The sequence below is a fragment of the Camelina sativa genome, chromosome 15 (genome assembly GCF_000633955.1).
Source record: "Camelina sativa cultivar DH55 chromosome 15, Cs, whole genome shotgun sequence".
NCBI classification, from domain to species: Eukaryota; Viridiplantae; Streptophyta; class Magnoliopsida; order Brassicales; family Brassicaceae; genus Camelina; species Camelina sativa.
In genome coordinates this window covers 5,386,484-5,412,154 of record NC_025699.1, presented here as the reverse complement: position 1 = coordinate 5,412,154, position 25,671 = coordinate 5,386,484, and the positions used below count along the sequence as shown (strand labels likewise).

Sequence of the window (25,671 nt, the reverse complement as noted above, 5' to 3'; positions counted from 1 at the left end):
TGACGTGATTGATTCAGGAAATATTGTGGACAGTAACCTCGAAGTAGTTCCATATCAGAGTGTCATAGCTGTTGATGAACCTTCATCAGATTCAAAAGCGCTTGTTCCACTTCCATCCTTGGAAGTTAAGGCGCTTGCCATAGTTCCGTTGAATCAGAAACCTAAGCGTAGTGAGCTTGCCCAGCGCAGAACCAGGAGACCCTTTTCTGTGACAGAGGTAGAAGCTCTTGTACAAGCAGTTGAGGAACTCGGGACTGGAAGGTAAATAACACTAGTTCCACCATAACTCATGTGGTTTGGTAGTCGGTTCATGTCAAAATTCAAAAGCTAATGGTCGATATATATCATCCACACAGATGGCGTGATGTGAAATTGCGTGCTTTTGAGAACGCAGAACATCGGACTTACGTGGACTTGAAGGTAAATACATTAAACAAGAACATGTAATCTGGAACATATAACGTCCCACAATAGCCTATTCCAATAGCATGTGAATTTGCAGGACAAATGGAAGACGCTGGTTCACACAGCAAGTATATCACCGCAGCAACGAAGAGGAGAGCCGGTGCCACAAGATCTCCTAGACAGAGTCTTGAGGGCATATGGGTATTGGTCGCAGCACCAAGGAAAACATCAAGCAAGAGGAGCATCTAAAGATCCAGACATGAACAGAGGTAGAGCTCTTGAATCAGGTGTTTCAGTGTAAAAAAAAAAGGAGGTACGCATTGGTGGGTGGGTGTACAGAAGCAAACAACAATAATGGAAAACTCTCTGCAAAGATTAATTGTCTTTATTTCTCATTTTTTCTCTCTTAAATACACTTTTTTTTTCCTGCTTTCGTCATCTGTAAATGACTCCAACTGGGATGAGATTCGTCCCTAACCAACTTTTTAGGTTTTCTAAACTTGTGTTTTTTTAATATCTTTTTCACATTGATTACTTTCTGTAATATTGTCACGGTCCATAAAAGGAGTATTGTAATTTTTAGACGTTCGTTCCTGTCTGACAAATGACAAGTCAGCGTTCTTCTTTCATTGTTTTCGTTTATTTTCAGCTACAAACGAGAGAATAACCCAATTTGAATGAAAGATATAAAATACTGCTCTTGACTATGGAATAGGAATACAAGACATAGTGGAGTGTTTCTTATTCTTATTGGTGAAAGACTCTAATTGACTAATTCAGTTAAAAGTGTTCATTTCTTCATAAATTTAAAGACCTTCTCTAAAGGTTTAGAAGCTTCTACCAATGTTAGTTACTTTACTTTCCTACAATGGTGAACCGTCGTGTTGAAACGGTTCCAATTCCGATCCACATCCCAATTTGAAGCCATCCTCCTGTACTTTCCACCTACTTACCAAACCTGAGACCCATACAGCTTCAAAGATGATACACTTATTGGATTTGGCATCTTGATATCCTTTATGCAGATAACTTATTTCCAATCTCCTGCAACTGCAGAGTAAAGACCTCAGATTAGCAAAATTTGAAAAATCAACAATATAAGCAAGTAGGCAAAATTCGAAAGAGCTAGGAAATTTTGGTAGTTAGTGTACCGGGTAAATACAATAATTTTTAAGGCTTATGACGTTTCGCCTGATTCCATTGCTCCAGGAGACTAGTAACACCTTCCTCAAGCGTAGCCTTCCTGTCTTCTCTGAAGTTCCACAGCTCTGAAGAGATGTACCTTCCACTCGGATTGTACTCGTTTATTTCCAGCAATGCATTTGCCACTGCTTGGTACGCATTATCCCCCAATTCATTCTTCAGGTTTCTTAACTTCTCGTCATCCTCATCTATTACTTCCTGCCAAAAGATATCAACAGCTTCAGGTTTCTATATATCATCCACCAATTTATAAAACCACGTCCAAAATGCATATAACCACATCTGCATATGCAGTTGTACACATGCCCATGAATGCATGTCTGGTAACCAACTTTTTGAAACTTACTATTTAGGATGGAAGATAAGAACAAAATCGATTTAGATTAGTGATATACAGGAGAAGCAATACCACTACAGTTTCTTCAGTCTCAAGCTTTATCCGTTTAAACGGATGCCAATCTGGGTCCTTAAGATATTCCTCCCAAAGCTGGATAACTTCAACTGCCCAATCCTCCAGATCTTCTTGACAATATTTTATTTTCATTGCTTCCATGAACGGTTTGGTGTCAAGCTCCCCCATTCTCCTAACACCAATATGCGATCTCGTCTCTCTCAAATTCTATAAATATAATCAATTTAAGAAAAAAATCAAAGGGTGTCTTTCTGTTGTTAATGCATCCAACCATGTAACCACTCAAGCCTACCATGTCCAGTATAATCCGAGTTTATAATAATGGAAACTCACTATATGCAAAGAGTCACCTAGCTCCTCTATGAGACTGATAAGTTTCACAAAAAAATCTGTTCGACTATAAGAGATCTACTTACGCTTATCAATGCTCTTCGAGCTTCTTGAAGCTCATCATTGGTCTTCCGCTCTTGTACAACAAGATCTTGATTAAATTTATTTAAGCGCGCAAGCTCTCCTTCTTGCTCACTAAGGTCTCTGAGGAACGTCTCCACCTTGTTCACAATTTCAGAACCACCGTCCAGTTCCATGTGTCTCATCAGTCCCAGCTGTCTTTTCAGTTGCTCGACCTCCAGTTCAAGCTCTTGTTTCTGTTCAAGCTGTCTTTCTAGTGCAGCAATTCTCTTATGAAGCTTTTCCTTTTGCATCTAAGGTTAAAAACACGGCAGGACCCTGTCACATAAAGTTAAAGAGCCAGCCTTTTTTAAAGAAGGAAGCATTCCCAGACCTTGTGATCTACAGCCAATTTTTGCACTTTCTCTCTGGTCTTTTGTTGTTCCACGGCAGCTAGTTGAACGTAACTATATATAGCAGCACTCTGATAATAATGCCATTGAACAAATTTTAGAAGAAGAAAGAGGCAGTCCAGAAATTAGTTTTTAAACGAAGATGTTAGCATATACCTGTTCAAACTCTTTTGCCAATAATTTCCTTTGTGTTTCATTCTTTGCCTCACGTTTTGCTAACTCCAATTCTTTGATTTCAAGTTCTTTCATCTGAGACTCCAGCTGCACCTTTTGCTTTTCATGATCAGCAAAGATCCTATTGAAGTGATCAGTCGATTTTTGTTGTCTTCCCGTCAGATCTTCAGATGAAAAACCAAAATATGTAAAACGAAAAGAAATATGTATAGTTAGGTGATGCAACGATACTTTCTCAAAGGGATATAGTTGTTGAAGCTAGTAGGAAAATCCCACCTTCATTGTAAGCACGGAGAATCTTTTCTTTTTCTTCAGTCTCATACTTAAGTTTAATCGAATCCTTTGAATATTTTTCCTCTAACTTCTTCAACCGATTTGTTTTGCTCTCAACCATTACGTTTAGAGAGTTCATAAGCTTTTGTTCTTTCCTGGCCTCTTCTTCTGCAAACCTAGAAATACTTTTGAGGTCACCCGTCTTCCGCAAGTTTTCTCCTAAATAGTCAGCCTTATAGTAATCATCTGCATTGGCAAGCCATGCATAAAGGCTTGAGTCAGCATCACCACACAGCCAATCCTTTCTGCCATGACCATCAGCTTCATAAGCCTTCTTGAACACCAAAGCATCGTGAAGTCCATTCCAGTCTCTATTAAACTCCACTATTCCGGTTCCAGAATGACCAAAACGGTCCCACACAGTACGAACTCTTATCGGGTTGAACCCTCTTCGTATCAATTCATCCTTAAGTCTTGGTCCACTCTCTCCAGTACAAGTTAGGCCATCTTGTGACAACGTTGTGGGAATATTAACCAAAACGCCTATCCCAGCAACAGACACAAACTTCAGTTAGTAGAGAGACTATAGTGGTAAGGAGATAGGAGGACTTAACAAAAGTAAGGGTGCCAATACCTTTCCAAGGCCAGACAAGTTTCTCGAACTGATCATCATAAACCGGAAGAGTAATGCCGCCGCCGAGGGTTTCAGCAGCTCTTCTGGCTTGTAAACGCTTGGAAATTCTAGTAGTAGCGTAATGAGAAAGATCTTTAATAAGGTATTTGGCAAGAGCACGGTGGCTAGCTTTCTCAGTGAGACTTCTTTTCTTGGAATTGCTATTACCAACACCAGAAGCATGCTGAAGGATGTCAAGATAAAGACCAACCTTCTTCTTGTTGTCAGGGCAATAAGGACAGAGGAAAGTACGGTAAGAGACTTTCACTTCGAGCTTTCCACTCTTGAGCTTTTTGTACAAACTTTTCTCAAAATTACTCAAGTTGTCCTTCATCACCGCCTCCCTCACACTGTTTGTTTTTTACATCTAAGAGCTGCATAATACATTGTTATATATAAGCCTCAACCAAACACATGTTGAGCTTTGATTAGATAGATCCGAAAAAAAAACATGTTCACTGACTTCTCTAGTTAACACATCTCTATTAGTTCCACTTTCTATGAAACATGAAACATGCATGTTTGATTTCTGGGGAAATTATGAACAATGGTGGGAGTGGGATTATAATATCTCCGTAGTGGTCACTATCGGACTTGTGAAAATAGTCAAATTGATTGGAAAAAAAAGAGAAATTGGGAGAGAAAAGTTGAATCGAAGAAGACTGTTACCTGAGGAATCGGGTATAGAAGGAAGAAGAGAGAGATATGGTTAGCTCTCTCGAGAAACTTCAGCAGCTGATTCTGGAGATCATAAGATAAGGAGTATTTTATTTTTGTTATTACCAAAAAAAAATAATTTCGATTTCCTTTTTTTTTCATTGCCGAGTGAGAGAGGAGAGAAGCAGCAAGAGAAGAGAAGAGAACCTCTGTTTGTTTTACACGCGCCATGGTCGCACGTTGAAGTCGTCGCGAGAAGAAGGGATTTGTGAACCGGAGTTGAAATCATTTGATTTGCTGATTTTTCGGTTCGGTTTATCATAATTCCAGGGTTTTTTAGAATTTTTTTTTAAAAATTCTACAAGTTATTCGGTTTATTGAACAAGTCAATTGCTTTGTAAATAAAAATAGAATGTAATATTTTCCTTAAACAAAAAAAAAATAATAATTGATTCCAACGATTCATATTGATTCCAGTTTCCTATTTAGTAAAAAATACCTAGCTAAAAAAACAAAACAGCCAAAGCATTTTCTGCAAAACTACGTATCTTATATACTGATTGGGATTTTTTTGTTACGTTGTTGACCAGTTTGTTAGACATGAAGATCGTTACTTTAATGCTCATTGCCTTCGTGACCATACTCTTCTTGTCAGCTCCGATCAAAGTTGCTGGTGATTATAACATGATGGTCAAATGCATCGATGAGATTGGAATTTGCAATCGTGCCATTCATAAAGGAACCAAATTGCCTGGTTACTGTTGTGGAAAACTCGTTAAGCCACAACCATGTGCTTGTAAGTATTTTATCCAGAACCCTGTGCTACTCCCCAGACTTCTCATTGCTTGTCGCGTTCCTCATCCCAAATGTTAAAATATGTATCTACAAAATTATATAACAATAATATAGCATACTTGCAGCTTCCGATACTATTTTGTTCATGATTGTAATCAAAACTCACTAATTAATAAACCAGTCCTTTCTTTAAAAACACACACACACACACATAGAACAATTGTCTTTTTTCAAGGCTTCAAATACTACAAATTAATGAAGATTTTACAACGGAAAGAGATATCGAAACTCGTATTCGTGAGCCCTCACTTCTACCAATTTTTTCATTTGAGATTCGGTACCTTTCTTGTTCAACCACTCCATCGCTGTCTCCTTGAGCTGCAAGCAACGTTGGACTGGTGGTAACTGGCTGCATATCCATTCAACTAATGAACCTTCATTCTCTGCGAAATCCCGCAGACGCTTGTGCAAGAAGCTCGGAATCATTATCTTTTTCCTTCCCGATATACCAATGGAAGCTTCTAGATACTCTGTTCTTGCTTTGATTAGCTCGTTCACTACATCTTCTGCTGTATAGACTCTCAACTGTATCGTGTAATGTATATCAGGTGATTATGAAGAAGCATGCTTTGTTAGTTACTACGTACCTTTAGAGCAATACTTATACTTATCAAATAGGATTTGAGTGAACTTACAGCAGGTGAGGACCAATCTCCACGACAAAGCACGAACATTAGGTTCGGTTCTACGCATCTGAATCCGTACCGTTTCTGTATCCTCGCTTCGCTTTCACCAGTTGAAACCTTAAAGAAGAAAAATACATTTTAAAGATCGGTTATTACAACGCCACAAGATTACGATGTATACGAACATCCATCAGTATGAATTCTTACAGATTCCCTAGGTTCGCATGGACTCTGCAAGATAGAGTCTTCAATATCTAGAGCAGACAGTTGCATGCCTCCCACGTCAATTGTTGCCTACAACAACACAAGTCAATTAACTAATTTTGAAGTATGAACAATTTAAAAATATTTATTGTTACATATGTGTTATTTACCATGTTACTAAAAACACAATAAGCAAATATGGTCAATTTGATTAATTAAGTTTTAAGTATGAGAAATTTAATAATGTTTGTTGTTATGTATTATTTACCATTTTGAGGAGGGTAAGTAGCTTATCCTTTGATGAAGGTAGTCCGTGTTCCAGAAACCCCTGCAAACAAACAAAGTTTCAGTTCTGGAATCTTGATTTTAATTCTTTCAACTAAAGATGAATTGAGTTTTATGGAGTTACATTCATGACGCAGGCGTTATATGTATTGATCCAGAATGCCATCTTTTTCTTGTGGTTCAAGAAACTCAAATCTACTCTGCTCAACTTCTCCTTCAAAACCCTACATGTAACATGCATGGGTGTTTATATTATACAGAGATCATGGAAATAGTGTGATGATCTTACAGATAATTAATAAGTACTTTGATATTTAAGTACCTCAAATTGACAAGAGAAGTGGAACAATCGGATAAACGGCTAACATCAATGGAGGTTCGAGTGATGTGGATGAAGTTCTTGTACTCTCCTATGTCTCTAAGAGAAGCCCCCATCACAGCTCCATAAGGATCAAGATTTGAAGCGTTATGGTCATACACCGATTTGCGTTTGAAAGAAGCGTTCTTGAGGTGTGTGAGGCTCAGCTTCGAAACAGTTTTTGACCCTTCTCGTTCCCGCGATGACCTGTTGAGTTCTAAATATATTCCCATCAAGCACTTCACCAGATCCTCCGATACTACATTTGCTGTCGTCTCTTGCACATTATTTTTCTCTTGCGTTCTTGTTCCATCGGAAAAGGTCGAAGAATGGATTCTTGATGAGAACTCCATGGCTGATCCAACTGACGCATGAGTACGAGGACTGTTCGTTTGAATATCCTTGGCAACGCGATGACCTTCATAACTCTGGGACTTGGATCTGTGTTTTATATCCTCAGATCTCATCTTTATAATGTCATTGTCAGCGTCGCAAGGTAGATGATTCTGCCTTTGTAGTAGTTTTTTAGGATTCATCATCTTCTCTTCTTCTCCTTCATCAATACTGGCTTCAAGCACTTCATTCTCTTTTTTCTCACTATACACATCAAGTTTCAAGTCTTGAATTCTTTGCTCAAGACAGAGTATCTCTGCCTCAACCGTCGCTAGCTCCTCTATCAGCTCTTGAACCTACACAAACCTAACTTATATAATCAGGTTTCTAAATTCATATTCCATTTTTATTTTCAAAACGCTGCGTGTTACATACTATATATAACACTAGAGAAATGGACTTGCCTGAGGAGGAAGAAGCAGTAAAGAGAGACGAGGCTGAGACATGACGGGACCACGGTGCATATCACGTAGAGCCTTGTTTAATGCCTGCTCGTCCTCTAGCTCTCCTTGCATTTTCATCACTTCTTTTTGAAGAGTTCGCTTTTGCTTCTTCTTGATCAAATCATTCTTCTCTTCTTCGCTCTTCTGCTCATTCAGTTTTGATGATGGCTGCAACCAAACCGATCAGAACAAAAGTATATATTCTTCTCTTCTTGATCAATTCAAAATCAATTGCCAACGAAGGGATTTAATTATGCATAATTTAGGTTCATCTCTTTGTTGAGTTTCAAATACCACCAGATATATGAGTTTGACTTACTTGCGGTAGGAGCTGAGGGTGACGACGATGATGATCAAGAAGAGCCGCGACGCTAACGCCATTTTGATCTTTGGTTTCGTCTTCCACAAGTAAGTCTTCCAGCTTCATTTTTGTGTTGTTTTGGAAATCGAGATAAATGAAGATAATGATGAGAAGATATATAACAGTCGTGCCTGCAATCAAGTCTTGTGTTGTTGATTCACCTACCTATTGGTTTGGGTCTTTTGTTTTTTAAGGATTATTATGAGAAAGTCGTCATGACGTGAAAGCCATGATGAACACAAATTAAAAGAGTCTGATTCTGGTTAGAGAAGAAATTTCAAATTTTTAATAAAATAAAAACCTTTTTTCCTTATTCTTTAATAATACAGCTCAACATTGGTTTACCAATTTTCGTTTGACTAATTATAAAATTTTTAGTCTTGACTTCTTTAATTCTTATAAACATATCAATTAGAATAAAACTTTGTATTAGGTTAACAATTTCGGTCTTGGTTTGAGATCGGTTAAATTAAAATTCCGGTCCAACCGAAACCTATTACAATAGCGTTACACAGTAGTCCATTTTAGTTTCCCGCTATACTGAAACTGGATTTCCCGCCAACGTAAAAAGCCGCAATCCGATAACTCTCACTCTTTGAGGATTTCAGTCGCTTTCCGATTGTAGAAGATCGGAAGAGATTAATCTGATCGTCAAGGAATCACCCAAAATCTAACCAGGTAAACTCGAACTCATATCACAAATCTAGAACTAGGGTTTCTCTCTTTACTTACTGTAATTGTCCCCAGATTTTGCGAAATTTTGCTTGTTAGATTAGTTGATATGTTTTGAATTATACCCTTTTTTTTGCTGATTCATGATGCTGCTGAAATTGGAAATGGATATGTTCTAGAAAAAGAAAAAAAACGAAGAGAAATTTTCGTGTAGACAAGGTGTTTGATTAAATGTCTCTACGAATGATAATTTTAAACTCTTTTGTTTTTGGGCTACTGAGACGAGCTAGGTTTTACGCCCTTTGATAATTTTGAAACTTCCTCAGCTTTGTTTTAACATGCTCTTTAGATTTTAGATGGTTTTTGCATTTTGTCTCTATTTTTTATCTGAGTTTCTCTGCCTTCTCTGTATTATCCCACAAGTTAGTAATCTTATACAGTCGTTTCTATTTCCATTTAGATCGGAAAGCTGAGATTTTTTTTTAGATACAACCATGGCTGGCCAGACTGATCCTCATATCTCACTATTTTCTCCACAAGAGGTTCTTCTTCTCTCCTCTATGCTTGTATGTGTTCCTTCATGAACTGTCTGCAATGGTATAATTGGTTAGCTATTCATACCAGGTTGAGTTTATGGCAGAGGACGAACTTGTGGAGATTGTTCCCAATATGAACATGGAGCAACTCAATTTCATCAGTGTAATAATCTCTCTTGTTTTTATACAATCCACTGCCATCGAAACCTTTTTGTTAACCATGTGCTTAATATGTGACTTAATAATGACAGGGGGATTTCGGCCTGTTCATTCCTCAGATTCCGACCAAGGTGCCTCTGTGGCTTGCAGTGGCACTGAAGAGGAGAGGAAAATGCTCTTTCCGGCCTCCGGGATGGATGTCTGTTGGTAAGACACAAAACTGCACATTTATCAGATTAAAAATTTCAATGTTAAAAGGGAATGTAGATAGATGCTTAAGTGTTGTTAACTATTGTTGTTGCTTCTTTGATTGTGAACTAGACAATTTGACTCAGATCTTGGAAGCAGAACGGGAGTCTCAGTCGACTTTTCAGGCATTACCATTTAGTTACGTGGAAATTGCCAGACTACTTTTTGACCAGTAGGTTCTTAAACTCTTCTTGTTTCTTTGCTCTCCCCCCTTGCATTTATAACATCCGGATTTGCTGATGAGTATTTTAAAAATCTCACTCTTGGCAGTGCACATGACGATATTCCAGACAAATACATGGTAATTTCGTACATCTGCTGGGTTTTGTCTTCCATTCTAACCATGTGTTTTGAATCTTCGAAGCGTTTACAGCTGTTGATGATATTTGTATAGGTGAGATCCCTGGTTGAGGATATCAGAGATGTGCGGCTTCACAAACTTGAGACTAACTTAGGATCATTTCAAGGTACATCTGCAGTAAAGGTAATTGTTTTTTTTTATTGCTTCTTCTTGCCGTTACCTTTAACTCATTACCTCTCTCTAAAGTGATTCCAATAATAAGCGTATCCGTAATTTGAGAATGTAGATCTCTAATGTATCGGCAATGGAAGTGAACATAGTCCGCCCATTTGTGAGAAGAGCCTTAGAAGCTTTTTATAAGCATGACAAGCCTGAGGCTGATGTAGGCAGAGATACTAGAAGTAGCAGACAACAGCGTGAAGCCAACAATGAACCAAGGGTAAGGCTCTTCACACTCCTCACTCAATTTTTTCTCTTTTTAAAAAAAAGACAAATACAAACCGCAACACATGTTTTACAGAGACCTCTAAGGCAACGCTAGAGAGCTTCCTACGTCCTTGCCTAAGTGAGATAAAGTCAGGTATCTTCTGTGCCAATGTTGGTCGAGCTCCAACACCAGCAACATGTATTAGTATAATATAAATGTATGCCTTGTTTCTCCTCTGAACTGGTACATACTCTTGGTATTAAGCTCATCTTTGCGTTCACAACTAAATATTCACTTTAATGTAGAGGTAAGATGGAAAATGAGTTTGTTTGGGTAAAAAATGGTAACAAGATGGTTTTCATATTGTTTCATTTAAAGTACGTGGAATAAACCAATGTTAGCAATATCGACCAGCATACGTCTGCAGACTGCAAATATGAGTCCAGTGAACCACCTGGTTTAATGAGAATATGAGATCATCTAATTATGAAACTGAAGGATTTTTCGAATTGAAGAGAATATTTAGGGATGGTTCTGATTTAGATAACCATATGTTGAAAACTTCACATGTGGAGTCAAAGTTTTATACTAAAAATAGTAAACATACTGATTTACTAAGACACGCAATCATATAATTAAGCATTCATTTCAGTTAAGATTAATAATGAACGTAGCCGCCTTTTCGTCCATATCCATCACAAACTGGAACTACGCTTCTCTGTTTCTTCATGCTACAATCAGTGATAGATACGTACTCCCTCTTCTTCACGTTGATCTCATTCTTCTCTATCCTTCCACCTATTCCGATGTCCGTCGCCGTCAAGAATCTCTCCGCCGCTTCATCCTCTTCATCTCCGGCGATTCCGGTTAAAGTCATCCCTCTCCAGCATCCCGATTCCACCTCTTCTGATCCTCGCTGTCACTCAGTTCCCTTCAATAATTTCTTCTCCCGATGGACGGCGAAGATTAAGCGTATGACGTTAGTCGACTGGATTGATACGATTTTTCCTTGCTTCCTTTGGATTCGGACTTACCGTTGGCAACAATACTTTAAGCTTGATCTTATGGCTGGTATCACCGTCGGTATCATGCTTGTTCCTCAGGTAATTTTCTGTTTCTTTGTTCTCTATTGATTCATATACTTACTCTTTTTTTTTTGGTTTTGTTGGTTCTATTGATTTCTTTGATGGATTTGAGCAGGCAATGTCGTATGCAAGGTTAGCTGGGCTTCAACCAATATACGGTTTATGTGAGTTCATTGTGATACAAACCCTTTTTATGAATTCATCATTGTTATACTAAAGTTACTCCCACCTTTTTGCTTTTAGTTATTAATCTTGTTTTGATGCAGACTCCTCATTTGTGCCGGTATTTGTGTATGCTGTGTTCGGTTCATCCCGTCAGCTAGCAGTTGGACCTGTAGCATTAGTTTCCCTTCTAGTCTCTAATGCCTTGAGTGGTATTGCTGATCCATCTGAAGAGTTATACACTGAGCTTGCCATTTTGTTGGCTCTTCTCGTTGGAATATTTGAATGCATCATGGGGCTCTTGAGGTAATTTTATAGTCTTTTTATAACTTACTTGTGCAAGTAAGTCGTGTGTTTATTGTAGTGTGTTAGAACAAGCAAGTCGTTCGTTTGTTTTTTCCAACTCCAGGCTTGGATGGCTTATTCGTTTCATAAGCCACTCAGTCATATCTGGATTTACAACTGCTTCAGCTGTTGTGATTGGGTTATCCCAACTGAAATACTTCCTGGGATATAGCGTTTCTCGGAGCAGCAAGATTGTGCCTTTAATTGAGAGTATAATTGCTGGAGCTGATCAGGTGAAACTTTGTCTCAGCTGATATTTAGATACTCTGTTACTTTTTTTCTTAATGTCTTTAAATTGGTATGTATCAGTCTGATCTACACTTTTATTTTCGTTTTTCGTCTTTCTCAAAATTACTAGAGATATGGTCTGCAGATTCATTTTGGGGTTGCAATTCTTTGTGGTTCAACATACTTCTACTTGCATAACTTTATCTATCTTTTCTGTTTTGCAGTTTAAGTGGCCACCTTTCTTGTTGGGATCCACCATTCTGGTGATCCTTTTAGTAATGAAGCATGTGGTATGAGCATTTTTTCTTCACTGTGTTAGCAAGATAGTTCGTGCTTTCCCTTACTTTTATTATGCTAAGGCATTGTGTTCAAACTGCAGGGAAAAGCAAAGAAAGAACTTCAGTTTGTACGAGCAGCAGGACCACTCACAGGGCTTGCTCTTGGTACAACCATTGCAAAAGTGTTCCATCCACCTTCCATCTCGCTGGTCCGATTGCTAAAGAATCAACTGTTCTTATACTTTTCCTCATTGAAGGAAGCTTCATATATTGTTGTGTTTGCAGTAATTGCAAAGTTTATAGGATTTCTCAGGTGGGAGATATACCTCAGGGCCTTCCAGAGTTTTCATTCCCAAAAAGTTTTGATCATGCAAAATTATTGCTTCCAACAGCGGCTCTCATTACTGGTGTTGCCATCTTGGTGAGACATCATCGTCACTAACTTCTTCCTTGTGGACTTATGCGAAGTGCAGCTGAGCCTAAATCATGAAATTTGTCAATGGATGGATATGGCTTAAGACATGGAGTAATCTGACTTCTTGAGAAACATGAGAGCGAGTTTCTTGATTAGGTTTAGCTGCAGTTTGCGCATGTTTTGTGTTTCCTGATGTGCTAGTTTGATTTTTTATCCAGGAATCTGTAGGCATTGCGAAAGCACTAGCTGCGAAAAATAGATACGAGTTGGATTCAAATTCAGAGGTATTAACCCTATAGAATAACGAAAGTTAAGTACTAGCCCATTTGATTCCTTTAAAATTGTTGTTGTACTTGGTTCTTTTAATCTCAACATTTCATCTAACTATTTCTCCCGTGACTTAACAGTTGTTTGGTCTTGGTGTTGCAAATATATTTGGGTCATTATTTTCTGCGTATCCGACTACAGGTATGTTTATCTTAACTCTTGAGATGAGCAAAGCCATAACCAGTAAATGTAATGTGTGTTCTTTTTCTATTAATAACTTCAAAATATAAGTGATGATATCAACTTCTCAGACTAAATTTGATGAATCTGCTAATGCTTTCCTATATGTATCATATAGGATCCTTTTCTAGGTCAGCGGTGAATAGCGAAAGTGAAGCTAAGACTGGCCTATCAGGCCTTATAACAGGAACCATCATTGGATGTTCTCTATTGTTCTTGACCCCAATGTTTAAATATATACCACAGGTAAGTCTAGGATCTAATTTTCTTCTACTTCACATGAAATTTCTTAAAATCTGAAACTCTGGAAAACACTGAAACTGAAATATGGCTTCTAACTCCTTCCTGTTTCTCAAATTTTTAGTGTGCTTTAGCAGCAATAGTGATATCTGCAGTAAGTGGCTTGGTAAGTTCAAATCAACCCACCAGAAAGAATCTAGCATGTGTACCGCTGCCGTTGGTTACTGAGCAATAAATATTCACATTTACTCTTTCTGGATGGTTTACCATATATTAGGTGGACTATGAAGGGGCAATCTTTCTGTGGCGTGTGGACAAGAGAGATTTTACTCTCTGGACCATCACTAGCACCACCACTTTGTTCTTTGGAATAGAGATAGGGGTCCTCATTGGTGTGAGTATGTTCAGATTCACTTAACTTTATATCTTCAGCCGATCATGTCTCTTTGTTATATGAAGGAGCGATGGTTGAAAAGTACGATAAACTATATGAACTGTGCAACGCTCTCTAAGAACTCACAGAGTTGCAATGCTTGGAATTTCAGGTTGGTTTTTCACTTGCATTTGTTATCCACGAGTCTGCAAACCCCCATATCGGTAAATTAAGTTTATGTGCAATTACCTCTCTGTCTAAATTTCAGTGTTTTGTTTCTTAGAATGGCTTTAAACTCATCTTCTTGATTACACTTCATTACATATGATTTGGCAGCTGTCTTGGGGCGTCTTCAAGGGACCACTATATACAGAAACATAAAGCAGTATCCGGAGGCATACACTTACAACGGGATTGTGATTGTTCGAATCGATGCTCCCATATATTTTGCAAACATAAGCTACATCAAGGACAGGTGAAACTGACATTTAGTTCCTGAAACGCCTTGTGTTATGATCCACATTTTTGTGAGTTAAAGACAACAACAACACCGTGTATCAAAATTGCAGGCTACGAGAATATGAAGTAGCTATCGACAAACGCACAAACAAGGGGCCAGATTTGGAGAGGATATACTTTGTTATCCTGGAATTGTCTCGTAAGTCCAACGTTTTTTGAATCAGGTTCCTTACGTGGTTAATCGATAATGGTTTTGGGATGTAACGCAGCTGTCACATACATAGACTCAAGCGCCGTGGAAGCTATTAAAAAATTGTACGAGGAGTATAAAACAAGAGACATTCAGGTTCGAACCTGAAACCATCATCATTCTTGTTCCTTATTTGGAAACAAAAAAAAAAACCTTGACGATATTTGTCAATGGAGCCAGCTTGCGATATCGAACCCGAACAAAGAGGTTCTATTGATTCTGGCAAGATCAGGCATTGTGGAACTTATTGGCAGAGAATGGTTCTACGTGAGAGTACATGATGCAGTCCAAGTTTGTCTTCATTACGTCGAGACACCACCCACAAATGTTGAAGAAGAAAGCAGCAATAATACAAGCTTATGGAGAAGGAGTAGCGCTAAAANAAACATAAGCTACATCAAGGACAGGTGAAACTGACATTTAGTTCCTGAAACGCCTTGTGTTATGATCCACATTTTTGTGAGTTAAAGACAACAACAACACCGTGTATCAAAATTGCAGGCTACGAGAATATGAAGTAGCTATCGACAAACGCACAAACAAGGGGCCAGATTTGGAGAGGATATACTTTGTTATCCTGGAATTGTCTCGTAAGTCCAACGTTTTTTGAATCAGGTTCCTTACGTGGTTAATCGATAATGGTTTTGGGATGTAACGCAGCTGTCACATACATAGACTCAAGCGCCGTGGAAGCTATTAAAAAATTGTACGAGGAGTATAAAACAAGAGACATTCAGGTTCGAACCTGAAACCATCATCATTCTTGTTCCTTATTTGGAAACAAAAAAAAAAACCTTGACGATATTTGTCAATGGAGCCAGCTTGCGATATCGAACCCGAACAAAGAGGTTCTATTGATTCTGGCAAGATCAGGCATTGTGGAACTTATTGGCAGAGAATGGTTCTACGTGAGAGTACATGATGCAGTCCAAGTTTGTCTTCATTACGTCGAGACACCACCCACAAATGTTGAAGAAGAAAGCAGCAATAATACAAGCTTATGGAGAAGGAGTAGCGCTAAAAACTCATCATCACCCGACACAAACCTTTTGAAGGAACCATTGGTGTAAAGAGAGAACTAAGACATTCAATACTCATTGTTTCTTAAGCATATATATGTATAGAAAACAACAATGGAAATTGGAAGCCATAAGATTCATTCATTGATGTTAAAATCTGAAGCCATAAGATAAGATTCATTGATGTTAAAACGAAGCCATAAGCGATAAGATGATTAGAAATTAACCTAATCTCGAATCGAAACTCCTATTACGAAAAAAAAAAGCTATAATTACGGGCAAAAGTAGACTTGGAAATGCATCAGCCGCCTTAATTAGGGTTTGGGTTTGGGTTGAGCATCTTTGTCGTTGGGAAGAAGAAGATCCTCCTCCTGCTGATTCCCAGAATCATGAGCTAGTTTCAATTTGGCCTCGTCGTCTAATTGGAGAACCATACGGTCCCTCAGCCTCGACAACCTATCATACGAGGCTTGTAACTCCTCCGCATTCATCGAATGGATTCGCTTCATACCTTCCTCCCACCAAAACCCTTTAGACGAGCCATCCTCTTCCTCCACCGCATCATCCTCTTCCTCCTCCGCATCATCCTCATCCTCGTCTTCTTCATTTTTCGCTGGATCAGAATCCGCGAGGAAAGTTTTAACAACGCCGTCGACAGAGGGATAGCCGAAGGAACACATAGATCCATCCGAAGAAGATGGAGGAGTGAAGAAAATGGCGATTTTGGTGGAGGGATCTTCGGAGACGAGTTTTGCTGCTTCACGGAAGAGATCGTCACGTAGTTCTTCGAAATTGACGGATCCTGCTGTTTCTTCTTTGTTGTTGTTGTCGACCTTGTCCATCTCCGTCGTCTTCTCGACCTTCTCCTCTACCTTCGCCGTCTCCGTCGTCTTCTGTCTCTTGGCATCTCTATCTCCTCCCATTGTTTGTTGTACCGTTTCGAATATTCGATTTCTAACACTCTATTTTCTTTTTGTTTGCTTTCATACTGTTTATATATAAAGATGATCATGACACACTAACCGACTTCAAAGCGGAACAACACATCCAAATCGTTCGATGCTCCCTCCATTCATCCACGTGGACGGTTGAGATGATTTTTGTGACTGAAGTCGGTTAGATTAAATTAAAATGGTAATATAAATCCAAAAAAAATAAACATGAGATAATCTACGTTTTGATCAGATGTTAAAAAAAAAAAAAAAAATCTTATTATATCTGTCCAAAAAAAAAAAATCTTATTATATCAAAGATAGGATTGGTGTAACGGTAGTAGTAGTATTTAATTACTAAAATTATTAACTTTTCCCTTACCATATCAAAGATACTAATTTTTTTTCTCAAAACCAAATTCGAACCGGACTGGAAGTCCAAGTGCAACATGTAACAAGGCCAGGGTATACACAATATTAGAAAAATTAGTTCATTGTATAAAAAGGTAATATTATTAGTCAAATCCCTTTCCACCATTTCGACTTGTTACGGGAGTAAGAGAAGTAATTGACGTAAATTGTTTTGGTTGGATAATTAACAAAGGTTTCTAGTTAGAATTGTGGTCAGCAAATAAAAAATACCTAGTCATAGTTATATTACAACTAGGTAAACAAAATAAAGCATTCACTATCAGTGGGTGTTTCAAGTTGTATTTGCATGTGCATGTATAATACAAGATGTCGAGATTGTTTTTTTTTTTTTTTTTTTTTTNTAACTTATAGAATAAATCTTCAGACCTTTGGAGGGGTCTGAGACTAATCTCTTTGGGGAAGGGCATCTCACGGGTAGGATCTTCCGGTTATGCAAATGGGCCATAAGCAATGGGCCCATATCCATGTGACCAAAGGGATAAAGCTAAGCAATTTTGCGCTTGAGGAGAATCGATCTCTTGCCTAGACCAACATGACGACTCTTCCACCAAGGCTAGAACCACTAGCCCACCACCTCATGGTTTAGATGTGGAGATTGTTGCTTCCAATAAATTGTTTGTTACTTGAAGGGTGTGTCATCTTTGATATAATTTGTGGGATGCTATCATTGTAGTACTATTATCATGTGACCAAGAAGATGCAACTGCCTAAATTTGGTAAGTTCTTCACTTGTTTCTACGAATAAAAGTCAAGTTAGTGCCTATCAGAGCTTGTTTATCGGGGGGTTCATAAGAGAGTTTTTAGTGTTTTGTTGGAAAAAAATTAATCAGAAAAAAAGAAAAAATGCAAGGGAGCCTCTTATATAGAAACCCCAATTCTGTTCTAAGAGACGAAACGTGTCAACCTGCTGTTGGCCAGGAAAAATAATAGAGAAGGGGAAAAAAATTTGGCTTGCAATTAATTTTAGATTTTATTTGTTTCGTCTCTCTCCCTCTTTCTCTCGCTATCGAAGACTCGAAACGACAAAGGCGAGAATTTGGAGTCGAAGGTTCTGGAGGAAGAGGAGATGCGTAACGGAGGCGAAGGAATGACTCGGCCGTGTCCCATCGTGATGCTTGAATCGTCTCCGTGACATGAAGCAGGCGATTTGAATTCGGAGTCCACTCAATCGGAAGAGATTGAGTCAATTGGAATCAGAGGGTAAGTTTCTCAATACAATAGATTGTAATCCCGATTAGTGTTTTATGATTAGGGTTCTTTGATTTCGGATCCCAATTTATGGTTATTTTAAGTGATGCCTTTGATCGATGATCACGATCTCCTTGGAAGAGACAGTTTTTGATATTCTTGTGATCGCCTTATATTATTAGCAAATGATGTTCTCTCTTTGGTGTTGTTGTTGATGGTTCTGTTCTGATATGGGTGTGTGTTAATGTTATGATCTCGTTTTGATTCTGTCTTTCATGTGTGTTGATGCTATCTGATTGATTTATCATCAGTGTCTTGTGGGGACTTCCTTTTCTCCTTGTTTTTTGTCAACCGGTGGTCTTCATGGTTAACCTCCTGGTCGTCTCGGATGCAGAGGGATTTGAAGTTCTCCTCAAGAAAACGATCAATGTCGGACAAGGTGGCGGCGTGAGCGGAGTCCTGGTAAACGGGTTTGTCTTTGTTGAACCTGGTCTTGCTGTTGCGTCGTCTGTGCTTGAAGGAGAAGGAGAGCTTCTTGGGATGCTTACTAAGCACCCAATTCTTAGAGGATGAGAAAGAATGGGAAGACGAGAGTTGCAGCTTCTCTGTCTCTCGTTTGATCTTTGACAGGTAACCATGCAGCGATTTCTGCAACGGGTTTGGCATATCTATCCTCGGATTGGTTTGCTCTACAAACAACTACGCATGATGAAAACAATCTCTCAGATTCTATTCTCTTTTTCTTTGGTGATTGATATACGCAGGAAGGGAGGAATGGTAGCAGGGTTAATTAGTCAAAATCTGAAACTGTTGTTCAACGCTTTTACGTTGTTGGTAATCTCATTAATTAATAGCAAGTTATTTTCTTCATTCTTTGTGGTGCATATGTCTACTCTAATGATATGCGCAGGAAGGGAGGAATGATCAATGCAACGTCTCCCTCGTCTCCAGCCTAATTAGTGTCTTCTCTTAATACTTTACTCTAATGATCTCTTTTAAACTCTTTGCTTGTAAAGAAGAGGAAACATGTAGTTGTTGGTTTTATTGGGCTTATTCTGTTATCAAGTTTGCATATTCTCATTTGTATAAGTTAGAGAAAACAAAAAATGAGAGTAGTAAAAAAAAACATAAATGGCCGCCCATACATCTCTCCACCAAAATTTACTTATTTCTTTCTTCACAACAATAGTCAAGAAATCTCAAATATTGCTAAACCATTGTCAATTCGTGGTTTTCTATAAACATTGTTAATGTTGCTGTAATGTTTTCTCACCATTTTGTGTAATATATGTGCTCCATATTAGTTGCCTATGATTCTCATTTACAAATCTTTAACAAAACAGATGAAGAACCTCTGTTTTCAAAGTTTTTCAGAAACAAAAAATATAATTCTAGTTTTGTATCTTTGAAAATTAATTAAAATGCAATATTTTTAAATTTTATAAAATCTTAAATGTTTACACATTTATACCATTTCTGTTCTATTTAAAATTTAAAAAAACAATATTTTAAAAAATAAGAGACCCAAAATAAGAACCTACCAATAAAAGAGAAAATTTTATCTAAGAGATCATGGATTCTTATATTCCAAACAGTACACAATTAATTCATAAAAAAATTAAGAACTCCCCTTATATGAACCTCCCAATAAACTTGCTCTCACTATCATATATATTGTTTTACCTGAAAGTGACTGCAACGCGCAGCCCACAGTGATGGAGATTAAAGACTCCGTCAACGTGTAATGTGTAGTTTTACTATAAAATTAAGAAGGTTTCGTCGATGTTTTGGACTTTTCATAGTTTGTAAAAATAGACACGTACGTTGGATAAAACATTAAAATAGGAAGAGAGAGAGAGAGAGAAAGTCTTCACGAGTAGTTGGAAATTTTCAATGCCATGAATTAATATTTGAGTCATTATAACATTAACGCTATACGCTACCTTATAATTCGTTCTCGAAATCTTGATTTCCTTTTAAAAAAAAGTTGATCATGACCCAGCCGCCTCGTATCTATAATTGAAGTTAAATTTTGTTTTGTCAACATTCAAAGAATCATAGTTAAAGATTTGGACACGTCTATTTCCATGTCTCCCACGTTATACATATTCTTGACTATTTTTGCAACTCCTGTGACCTGTCATAGAAAAAGTCAAGCATTGTGTATACAGTACATCAAAATAAGAGGTAGAGAATATGATTGATTAGTGCACACCGTTTAATTCCGCAACTCGAGCAACGTATTTTCAGACGACCACCAAAACTTCCACGGCCTTATGTCCATTCATCACGTAAAGATATATTTACAAAAGTGTTTTATTTTGAGTTCTCACCGCTTACATAAAGAATTAAAACTCAAAAAATAATAGTGTACTTTGTGATGCTTATATGGTCTTCTAAAACTAGTGTTCTTCTACCAAATTTAGCACACAGTTTCATACGTAGAAAATTATATTATTACTATTCACTAGCTTGTAGATATGGATAATTCCCAACACAAATCAACATCTAACCTAACATTGACAGAAAAGGAATATAAAATTTTAAAACAAACCTTCAAAAATACTGTTTCTTTCCCATAGCCATACTCCACAGACATATCAAACTATAAACTATCAGAAAACTTGACGTGATTTAACACACATATTAATTGAATATTGGATACTAGCTACTATATATATATCCTTGATGCGTACAAAAAAATGGAAAAAGAAAACCATTCGAGGAAAATGAAGACTAATCTTTTGCTGTTTCTCCTCTTCTCACTTCTTTTATCACTTTCATCAGCCGAGCAATGTGGTCGTCAAGCCGGAGGAGCACTCTGTCCCAACGGTCTATGCTGCAGTGAGTTCGGATGGTGCGGTAACACCGAACCATACTGTAAGCAGCCTGGCTGTCAAAGCCAGTGCACTCCCGGCGGTACTCCTCCCGGCGGCGACCTTTCTGGTATCATTTCAAGATCTCAATTCGAAGATATGCTTAAGCATAGGAACGACGCTGCTTGTCTTGCTAAAGGTTTCTACACTTACGACGCCTTTATCAACGCTGCAAAGTCCTTCCCTGGCTTCGGTACCACCGGAGACACAGCCGCAAGGAAGAAGGAGGTCGCCGCCTTCTTCGGCCAGACTTCCCACGAAACCACAGGTAAGTTTTGATTAACAATTAGATCTATCTAGAAAAGATCTACAGACTACATAATTAAACGCAAATAAACAATCAAGAAACTTACGAATATTCCTCCAAATTAATTACATTACTAAATAATGTAAAGTTGTGACTATTTATTGATGAAACGGATGGTTACATTACACGTGTAGGTGGGTGGCCAACAGCACCGGACGGACCATATTCATGGGGCTACTGTTTCAAGCAAGAACGTGATCCTTCTTCAAACTACTGTGAACCAAGTGCCGCGTGGCCATGCGCACGAGACAAACGCTACTACGGACGAGGACCGATGCAGCTGACGTGGAACTACAACTACGGTCAATGCGGAAGAGCCATAGGAGTTGACTTACTCAACAACCCTGACCTCGTAGCCAACGACGCAGTGATCGCTTTCAAAGCAGCGATTTGGTTCTGGATGACTGCTCAGCCTCCCAAACCGTCGTGCCACGCTGTTATCGTCGGCCAATGGCAGCCGTCAGACGCTGACCGTGCCGCCGGGAGACTACCAGGTTACGGAGTGATAACGAACATCATTAACGGTGGATTGGAGTGCGGACGTGGTCAAGACGGGAGAGTAGCGGATCGTATAGGGTTTTATCAGAGGTATTGTAACATATTTGGGGTTAATCCTGGAGGTAACCTTGATTGTTACAACCAAAGGTCCTTTGTTAACGGCCTCCTCGACGCTGCTATTTAATAAGGAGTATATATTATATTATGCATCTTTAATTACCGTGATTGAATAATGCTGATATCAAAAAAATAATATATATGCAGCTTTGTATCAAAACAATTATAGAAGACAAATAAAACACTGTCCAAGAAGTTATTCCCTTTGATGTTTAAGATTTTTTTTTTTTCAAGATTGTATGCTACATTTTTTTTAATAGGATGCTACATTTAATTTAATTTGATGTTTTAGGATTTTTAATATTCTGCAGTACTTTCTCTTATTTCTTGTTTTTTCTAATTAAATAAATATTATGTTTTCAATGCAAAAGAAAGATAAAAAAAATATAATTAATTTGATAATTAAACTTTGTGCTTAAAAATAAAAAATATTATTATATAAACCTTGATGACAAAATTACTCATTAACAAGATCGTGACACGTGTCAAATATATTGATTAGATGTTGACACGTGTCAAATATATTGATTAGATGTCGACACATGTCTAATTCTATTTGGATTTCCAATTTTTTTTGTGGATGTTAANTGCTGACCGTGCCGCCGGGAGATTACCAGGTTACGGGGTGATTACGAACATCATTAACGGTGGATTGGAGTGCGGACGTGGTCAAGACGGGAGAGTAGCGGATCGTATAGGGTTTTATCAGAGGTATTGTAACATATTTGGGGTTAATCCTGGAGGCAACCTTGATTGTTACAACCAAAGGTCCTTTGTTAATGGCCTCCTCGACGCTGCTATATAATAAGTAAGGAGTATTGTATTGTATCCAATACAGATAAAATATCAGACGAATAAAACTCTTTTCCACGAAGTTACCATTATTTATATGACTGCTGCAATAACTTGGTTTGTCTTTCCAATAACAGTAGTTTTGTTGCAATTTTGTTATATGTGGGCCTTTAAATGGGCTCTGGTAGATGAGATTGCATAGACAAAAAAAAGTGTGTAGATAGATATACTTCGAATACAAGTAAAGGTGTTTGACAATTTCTATGCAACTCTGCCGACACGTTTCGTAGAACGTGCCACTATCTCCAGCATCATTTTCGAGTGTAAAAGATAGGCGGTGGCTTAACCACACCGGTTGAGGCCGAATCAAACCAATCTAAAACTCAAATCGATACTTTTTTTTTTTTTTTTTTTTTTTTTTTAAAAAAAAAAAAAAAAAAATGCATCCCAGTCAAATAGTAAGTAGTAAAAAATGTGTTCACTAATTGAAGTAAAATTAAAACAGTGTACCAACTAAACCAGCACCAAACCAATTTGAACAAATTTTATCCGGTACACGGCGAATTAACTGTAGATGGATAAATTCCAAACATTTACGAATTGACATGTCGACGACTGAAACGAAAAATATCTAAAAATACAGCACCGAACCCAAATAAAGGTTGCGAATAATGAGAAGCCGTTTCTTACTCTTTTTCTTCATCGTTGTTTCTTTTATTTCTGTTGTAAGTTATTTACACATGACAAAAATGCTAATCAGTTATTCTTCTTTAGTTGTATTTCTAACTCCATCCAATTAGACATATATATGATATGTTTATGACTTTTTCATGTTCCTTGAACATTTGTGTAATATTTCTCCAATTACTATATCCAACATATTTTTGTCATGTGTAAATAACTTGCAACAAAAATAAAAGATCTTACATTTTATTTTTGAGTAAACTAACCATTGCCTATCTTGCATCTCTCCATTCATTATTCTTCTTGTATAATATGAATGAGAGAAACATCTTCTAATATGATCTCTTGGAAAATGATAATCAGTTGGAAGTTTTGTCACTGGATCTTTTTCAACCAAAAAATCTCTCAGCTTATTATCAATTTTTTCTCAATTTTCAGGATTACTAACATTCCGTGAGATTTGATATTCCTTAAAATCACCAGCTTTCTTATCTTCATTTTTATTCTCTTTCCTATTTTCATTATCATTCATATTCTCTTCACAATGATGTTCATCTCTGACTGCATGTTCACTAATATTTCTATCTTGGATATTTTCAGGTACAACATCCTCATTACTGTTGTTTTTGTTGATCTCCTCTGAAGTCTCATCAATTTTAGAAGTTTCAGTTCGTTTAATATACCTTAACATCGAATTGGCTAGAGACTTTGTAAGTGCTTCTTGTCTCTTCTTTTCTCTTATTTTTTTAGCACCACCTTTCTCACTTCTTATTATTTTAGAAGACATTTTACTGAAAAAATATATATTAATTAGCATAAACATACTTAAATGAAGAAGAATGTAACTAAGATGCACACGATACAACAATATTTATATAATTGAGGTGTCGACTGGTTCTCCCGCTACTTCCCGCAAACGCTGCGTTTGCGAGTGGTAGCGGTTGCTAGCGATTGATGCCAATCACACAAACCACTTCCAATCGCTCCCACCCGCTCCCAATCGCTCCCAACCACTGAATTCCAAAAGCTGCTTTCCGCAAGTGTTTGCGGTTGCGGGCGTTTGCGTTTGAAATTTTTTTTTTCTGAAAAAACTTGAAACAAATCAGTGATAATGATATATTTTTTATATATATCTTTTACCTAACTATTTTATTCATTAAGTATGAGAGAAAATGAACTACAGATACGATTGAGAATATTAAAAAATAAACAATTGGAAGAAAATAAGATTTCAATTAACAATAACCCAAGAAAACTTGATGTAAATTTAATGGCACATCGCACATAAGTTCAAAAAAATCTAAATAAATATAATATTTCATCAAAAATTTAAGAAAATAAGATTATTTGTGAAAAATATAAAAACAAATCACGAGTGACTCTTCTCAACTCTCGCTTGATCATAACTACTGATGCAAATACTGCCCCACGGAACTTATTGAGTGTGTGAGATTTAAGAAAGAAGATCTACGATCTAAAACATATGTTTAGTCATTTATCAAATTACTTGATTAAAGTTTTGGTAAAAATTCAAATGCATAAAGTAATAATCACTATGAAATTTATTTGTTTTTTTAATAATTATTTTAGTATTTTTAATGAATTTTAATTATAAATCAAGTTTAATAAAGTTTTTGATATTTTAAAACATATATATAATTATATATCACATTTATTTATGTTCCAACCGCTATTGCACCCGCTGGTCAACCAGTCGTAAACCTCCCGCAAATGCACCAATTTTAAACCGCTAAATCAATCGTTCAAAACGCTTAATAACGCTTAAAACCGCAATCGTCTGCTTCTGCAATCTCCCGCAACCGCAACCGCAACCGCAGCGTTTGAACCAGTCAAGCCCTGAATATGGGGCTCTGGTCGCAAAACGTTAAAACTATATCATAGATAATCACAATAAAAAGAAAAAACTTACCTAATAAAATCCAAATTTATATGATGAATTCTTAAATAGGTATAGGATCTAGAGGCAAAATTGATTATTTGAGAACGAAAAGAAT

The 25,671-nt window shown here is 37.4% G+C and overlaps 8 protein-coding genes across 11 annotated transcripts in view; 5 read left to right on the top strand and 3 right to left on the bottom strand.

Moving 5' to 3' along the window:
* Positions 1-994, top strand: part of LOC104745475 (telomere repeat-binding protein 3-like) — a 4,746-nt gene extending 3,752 nt beyond the window's left edge. Inside the window, exons 8-10 of one of the 2 annotated variants that reach the window (XM_010466727.2) lie at positions 18-261; positions 357-420; positions 503-994. In XM_010466727.2, coding sequence (XP_010465029.1) covers positions 18-261; positions 357-420; positions 503-706 — 512 coding nt within the window. In that variant the 3' untranslated portion in view covers positions 707-994. The remainder of the gene's footprint in view (positions 1-17; positions 262-356; positions 421-502) is intronic. The other variant, XM_019237240.1, reaches the window with a different exon arrangement.
* LOC104745474 (factor of DNA methylation 3-like) lies at positions 1,086-4,786 on the bottom strand. Its single transcript, XM_010466726.2, has 9 exons — positions 4,613-4,786; positions 3,905-4,317; positions 3,274-3,813; positions 2,980-3,161; positions 2,805-2,894; positions 2,437-2,724; positions 2,018-2,227; positions 1,557-1,806; positions 1,086-1,455 (listed from the first exon to the last, which is right to left on the bottom strand). Exons 2-8 carry the CDS (start codon positions 4,275-4,277, stop codon positions 1,576-1,578), a joined length of 1,914 nt encoding a protein of 637 aa, XP_010465028.1. The 5' UTR covers positions 4,278-4,317; positions 4,613-4,786; the 3' UTR covers positions 1,086-1,455; positions 1,557-1,575.
* On the bottom strand, positions 5,571-8,198 carry LOC104745473. Its single transcript, XM_010466725.1, has 8 exons — positions 8,084-8,198; positions 7,726-7,932; positions 6,893-7,617; positions 6,695-6,794; positions 6,554-6,613; positions 6,289-6,375; positions 6,091-6,198; positions 5,571-5,980 (listed from the first exon to the last, which is right to left on the bottom strand). Exons 1-8 carry the CDS (start codon positions 8,189-8,191, stop codon positions 5,660-5,662), a joined length of 1,716 nt encoding a protein of 571 aa, XP_010465027.1. The 5' UTR covers positions 8,192-8,198; the 3' UTR covers positions 5,571-5,659.
* LOC104745472 (DNA replication complex GINS protein PSF2-like) lies at positions 8,649-10,830 on the top strand. The gene is made up of 9 exons (XM_010466723.2): positions 8,649-8,803; positions 9,258-9,339; positions 9,422-9,496; positions 9,585-9,699; positions 9,814-9,913; positions 10,012-10,042; positions 10,136-10,225; positions 10,329-10,481; positions 10,563-10,830. The coding sequence occupies exons 2-9, from the start codon at positions 9,292-9,294 to the stop codon at positions 10,581-10,583; spliced, it is 633 nt and encodes a 210-aa protein (XP_010465025.1). The 5' UTR covers positions 8,649-8,803; positions 9,258-9,291; the 3' UTR covers positions 10,584-10,830.
* Positions 11,162-14,694, top strand: LOC104745470 (probable sulfate transporter 4.2). Of its 2 annotated transcripts, XM_010466721.1 has the most exons (15): positions 11,162-11,572; positions 11,670-11,718; positions 11,821-12,022; positions 12,126-12,294; positions 12,514-12,579; positions 12,669-12,776; positions 12,881-12,988; positions 13,201-13,266; positions 13,390-13,450; positions 13,608-13,735; positions 13,854-13,895; positions 14,007-14,127; positions 14,275-14,326; positions 14,439-14,577; positions 14,672-14,694. In XM_010466721.1, exons 1-15 carry the CDS (start codon positions 11,198-11,200, stop codon positions 14,684-14,686), a joined length of 1,701 nt encoding a protein of 566 aa, XP_010465023.1. In that variant the 5' UTR covers positions 11,162-11,197; the 3' UTR covers positions 14,687-14,694. The 2 variants fall into 2 exon arrangements, with proteins under 2 accessions (XP_010465023.1, XP_019092032.1); XM_019236487.1 differs by lacking the exon at positions 14,672-14,694 and having other exon boundaries at positions 14,007-14,123; positions 14,439-14,581.
* Positions 14,809-15,974, top strand: LOC109129075 (probable sulfate transporter 4.2). The gene is made up of 5 exons (XM_019236666.1): positions 14,809-14,907; positions 14,992-15,218; positions 15,313-15,401; positions 15,472-15,548; positions 15,633-15,974. The coding sequence occupies exons 1-5, from the start codon at positions 14,809-14,811 to the stop codon at positions 15,879-15,881; spliced, it is 741 nt and encodes a 246-aa protein (XP_019092211.1). The 3' UTR covers positions 15,882-15,974.
* LOC104745469 lies at positions 15,975-16,804 on the bottom strand. Its single transcript, XM_010466718.2, has one exon. It carries the CDS (start codon positions 16,751-16,753, stop codon positions 16,145-16,147), a length of 609 nt encoding a protein of 202 aa, XP_010465020.1. The 5' UTR covers positions 16,754-16,804; the 3' UTR covers positions 15,975-16,144.
* LOC104745468 (basic endochitinase B-like) lies at positions 21,010-23,068 on the top strand. Of its 2 annotated transcripts, XM_019237265.1 has the most exons (3): positions 21,028-21,526; positions 21,700-22,030; positions 22,769-23,068. In XM_019237265.1, the coding sequence occupies exons 1-3, from the start codon at positions 21,085-21,087 to the stop codon at positions 22,983-22,985; spliced, it is 990 nt and encodes a 329-aa protein (XP_019092810.1). In that variant the 5' UTR covers positions 21,028-21,084; the 3' UTR covers positions 22,986-23,068. The 2 variants fall into 2 exon arrangements, with proteins under 2 accessions (XP_010465019.1, XP_019092810.1); XM_010466717.2 differs by lacking the exon at positions 22,769-23,068 and having other exon boundaries at positions 21,010-21,526; positions 21,700-22,262.

Excerpts from the sequence above, each read along its gene's own strand:
- LOC104745474 (XM_010466726.2), bottom strand. The coding sequence starts at position 4,277 with ATGAAGGACAACTTGAGTAATTTTGAGAAAAGTTTGTACAAAAAGCTC. Across the intron at positions 3,814-3,904 it reads ACTTGTCTGGCCTTGGAAAG|GCGTTTTGGTTAATATTCCC; the intron begins GTATTGGCACCC and ends TTGCTGGGATAG. Across the intron at positions 2,228-2,436 it reads CTCGAAGAGCATTGATAAGC|AATTTGAGAGAGACGAGATC; the intron begins GTAAGTAGATCT and ends TTATATTTATAG.
- LOC104745473 (XM_010466725.1), bottom strand. The coding sequence starts at position 8,191 with ATGAAGCTGGAAGACTTACTTGTGGAAGACGAAACCAAAGATCAAAAT. Across the intron at positions 7,933-8,083 it reads ACCCTCAGCTCCTACCGCAA|CCATCATCAAAACTGAATGA; the intron begins GTAAGTCAAACT and ends GTTTGGTTGCAG. Across the intron at positions 7,618-7,725 it reads TACTGCTTCTTCCTCCTCAG|GTTCAAGAGCTGATAGAGGA; the intron begins GCAAGTCCATTT and ends AGGTTTGTGTAG.
- LOC104745470 (XM_010466721.1), top strand. The coding sequence starts at position 11,198 with ATGCTACAATCAGTGATAGATACGTACTCCCTCTTCTTCACGTTGATC. Across the intron at positions 11,719-11,820 it reads TCAACCAATATACGGTTTAT|ACTCCTCATTTGTGCCGGTA; the intron begins GTGAGTTCATTG and ends GTTTTGATGCAG. Across the intron at positions 12,989-13,200 it reads TTACTGGTGTTGCCATCTTG|GAATCTGTAGGCATTGCGAA; the intron begins GTGAGACATCAT and ends TTTTTTATCCAG.
- LOC104745468 (XM_019237265.1), top strand. The coding sequence starts at position 21,085 with ATGGAAAAAGAAAACCATTCGAGGAAAATGAAGACTAATCTTTTGCTG. Across the intron at positions 21,527-21,699 it reads GACTTCCCACGAAACCACAG|GTGGGTGGCCAACAGCACCG; the intron begins GTAAGTTTTGAT and ends TTACACGTGTAG.
- LOC104745472 (XM_010466723.2), top strand. The coding sequence starts at position 9,292 with ATGGCTGGCCAGACTGATCCTCATATCTCACTATTTTCTCCACAAGAG. Across the intron at positions 9,700-9,813 it reads TCCGGGATGGATGTCTGTTG|ACAATTTGACTCAGATCTTG; the intron begins GTAAGACACAAA and ends ATTGTGAACTAG. Across the intron at positions 10,482-10,562 it reads AAGCCAACAATGAACCAAGG|AGACCTCTAAGGCAACGCTA; the intron begins GTAAGGCTCTTC and ends CATGTTTTACAG.
- LOC104745469 (XM_010466718.2), bottom strand. The coding sequence starts at position 16,753 with ATGGGAGGAGATAGAGATGCCAAGAGACAGAAGACGACGGAGACGGCG.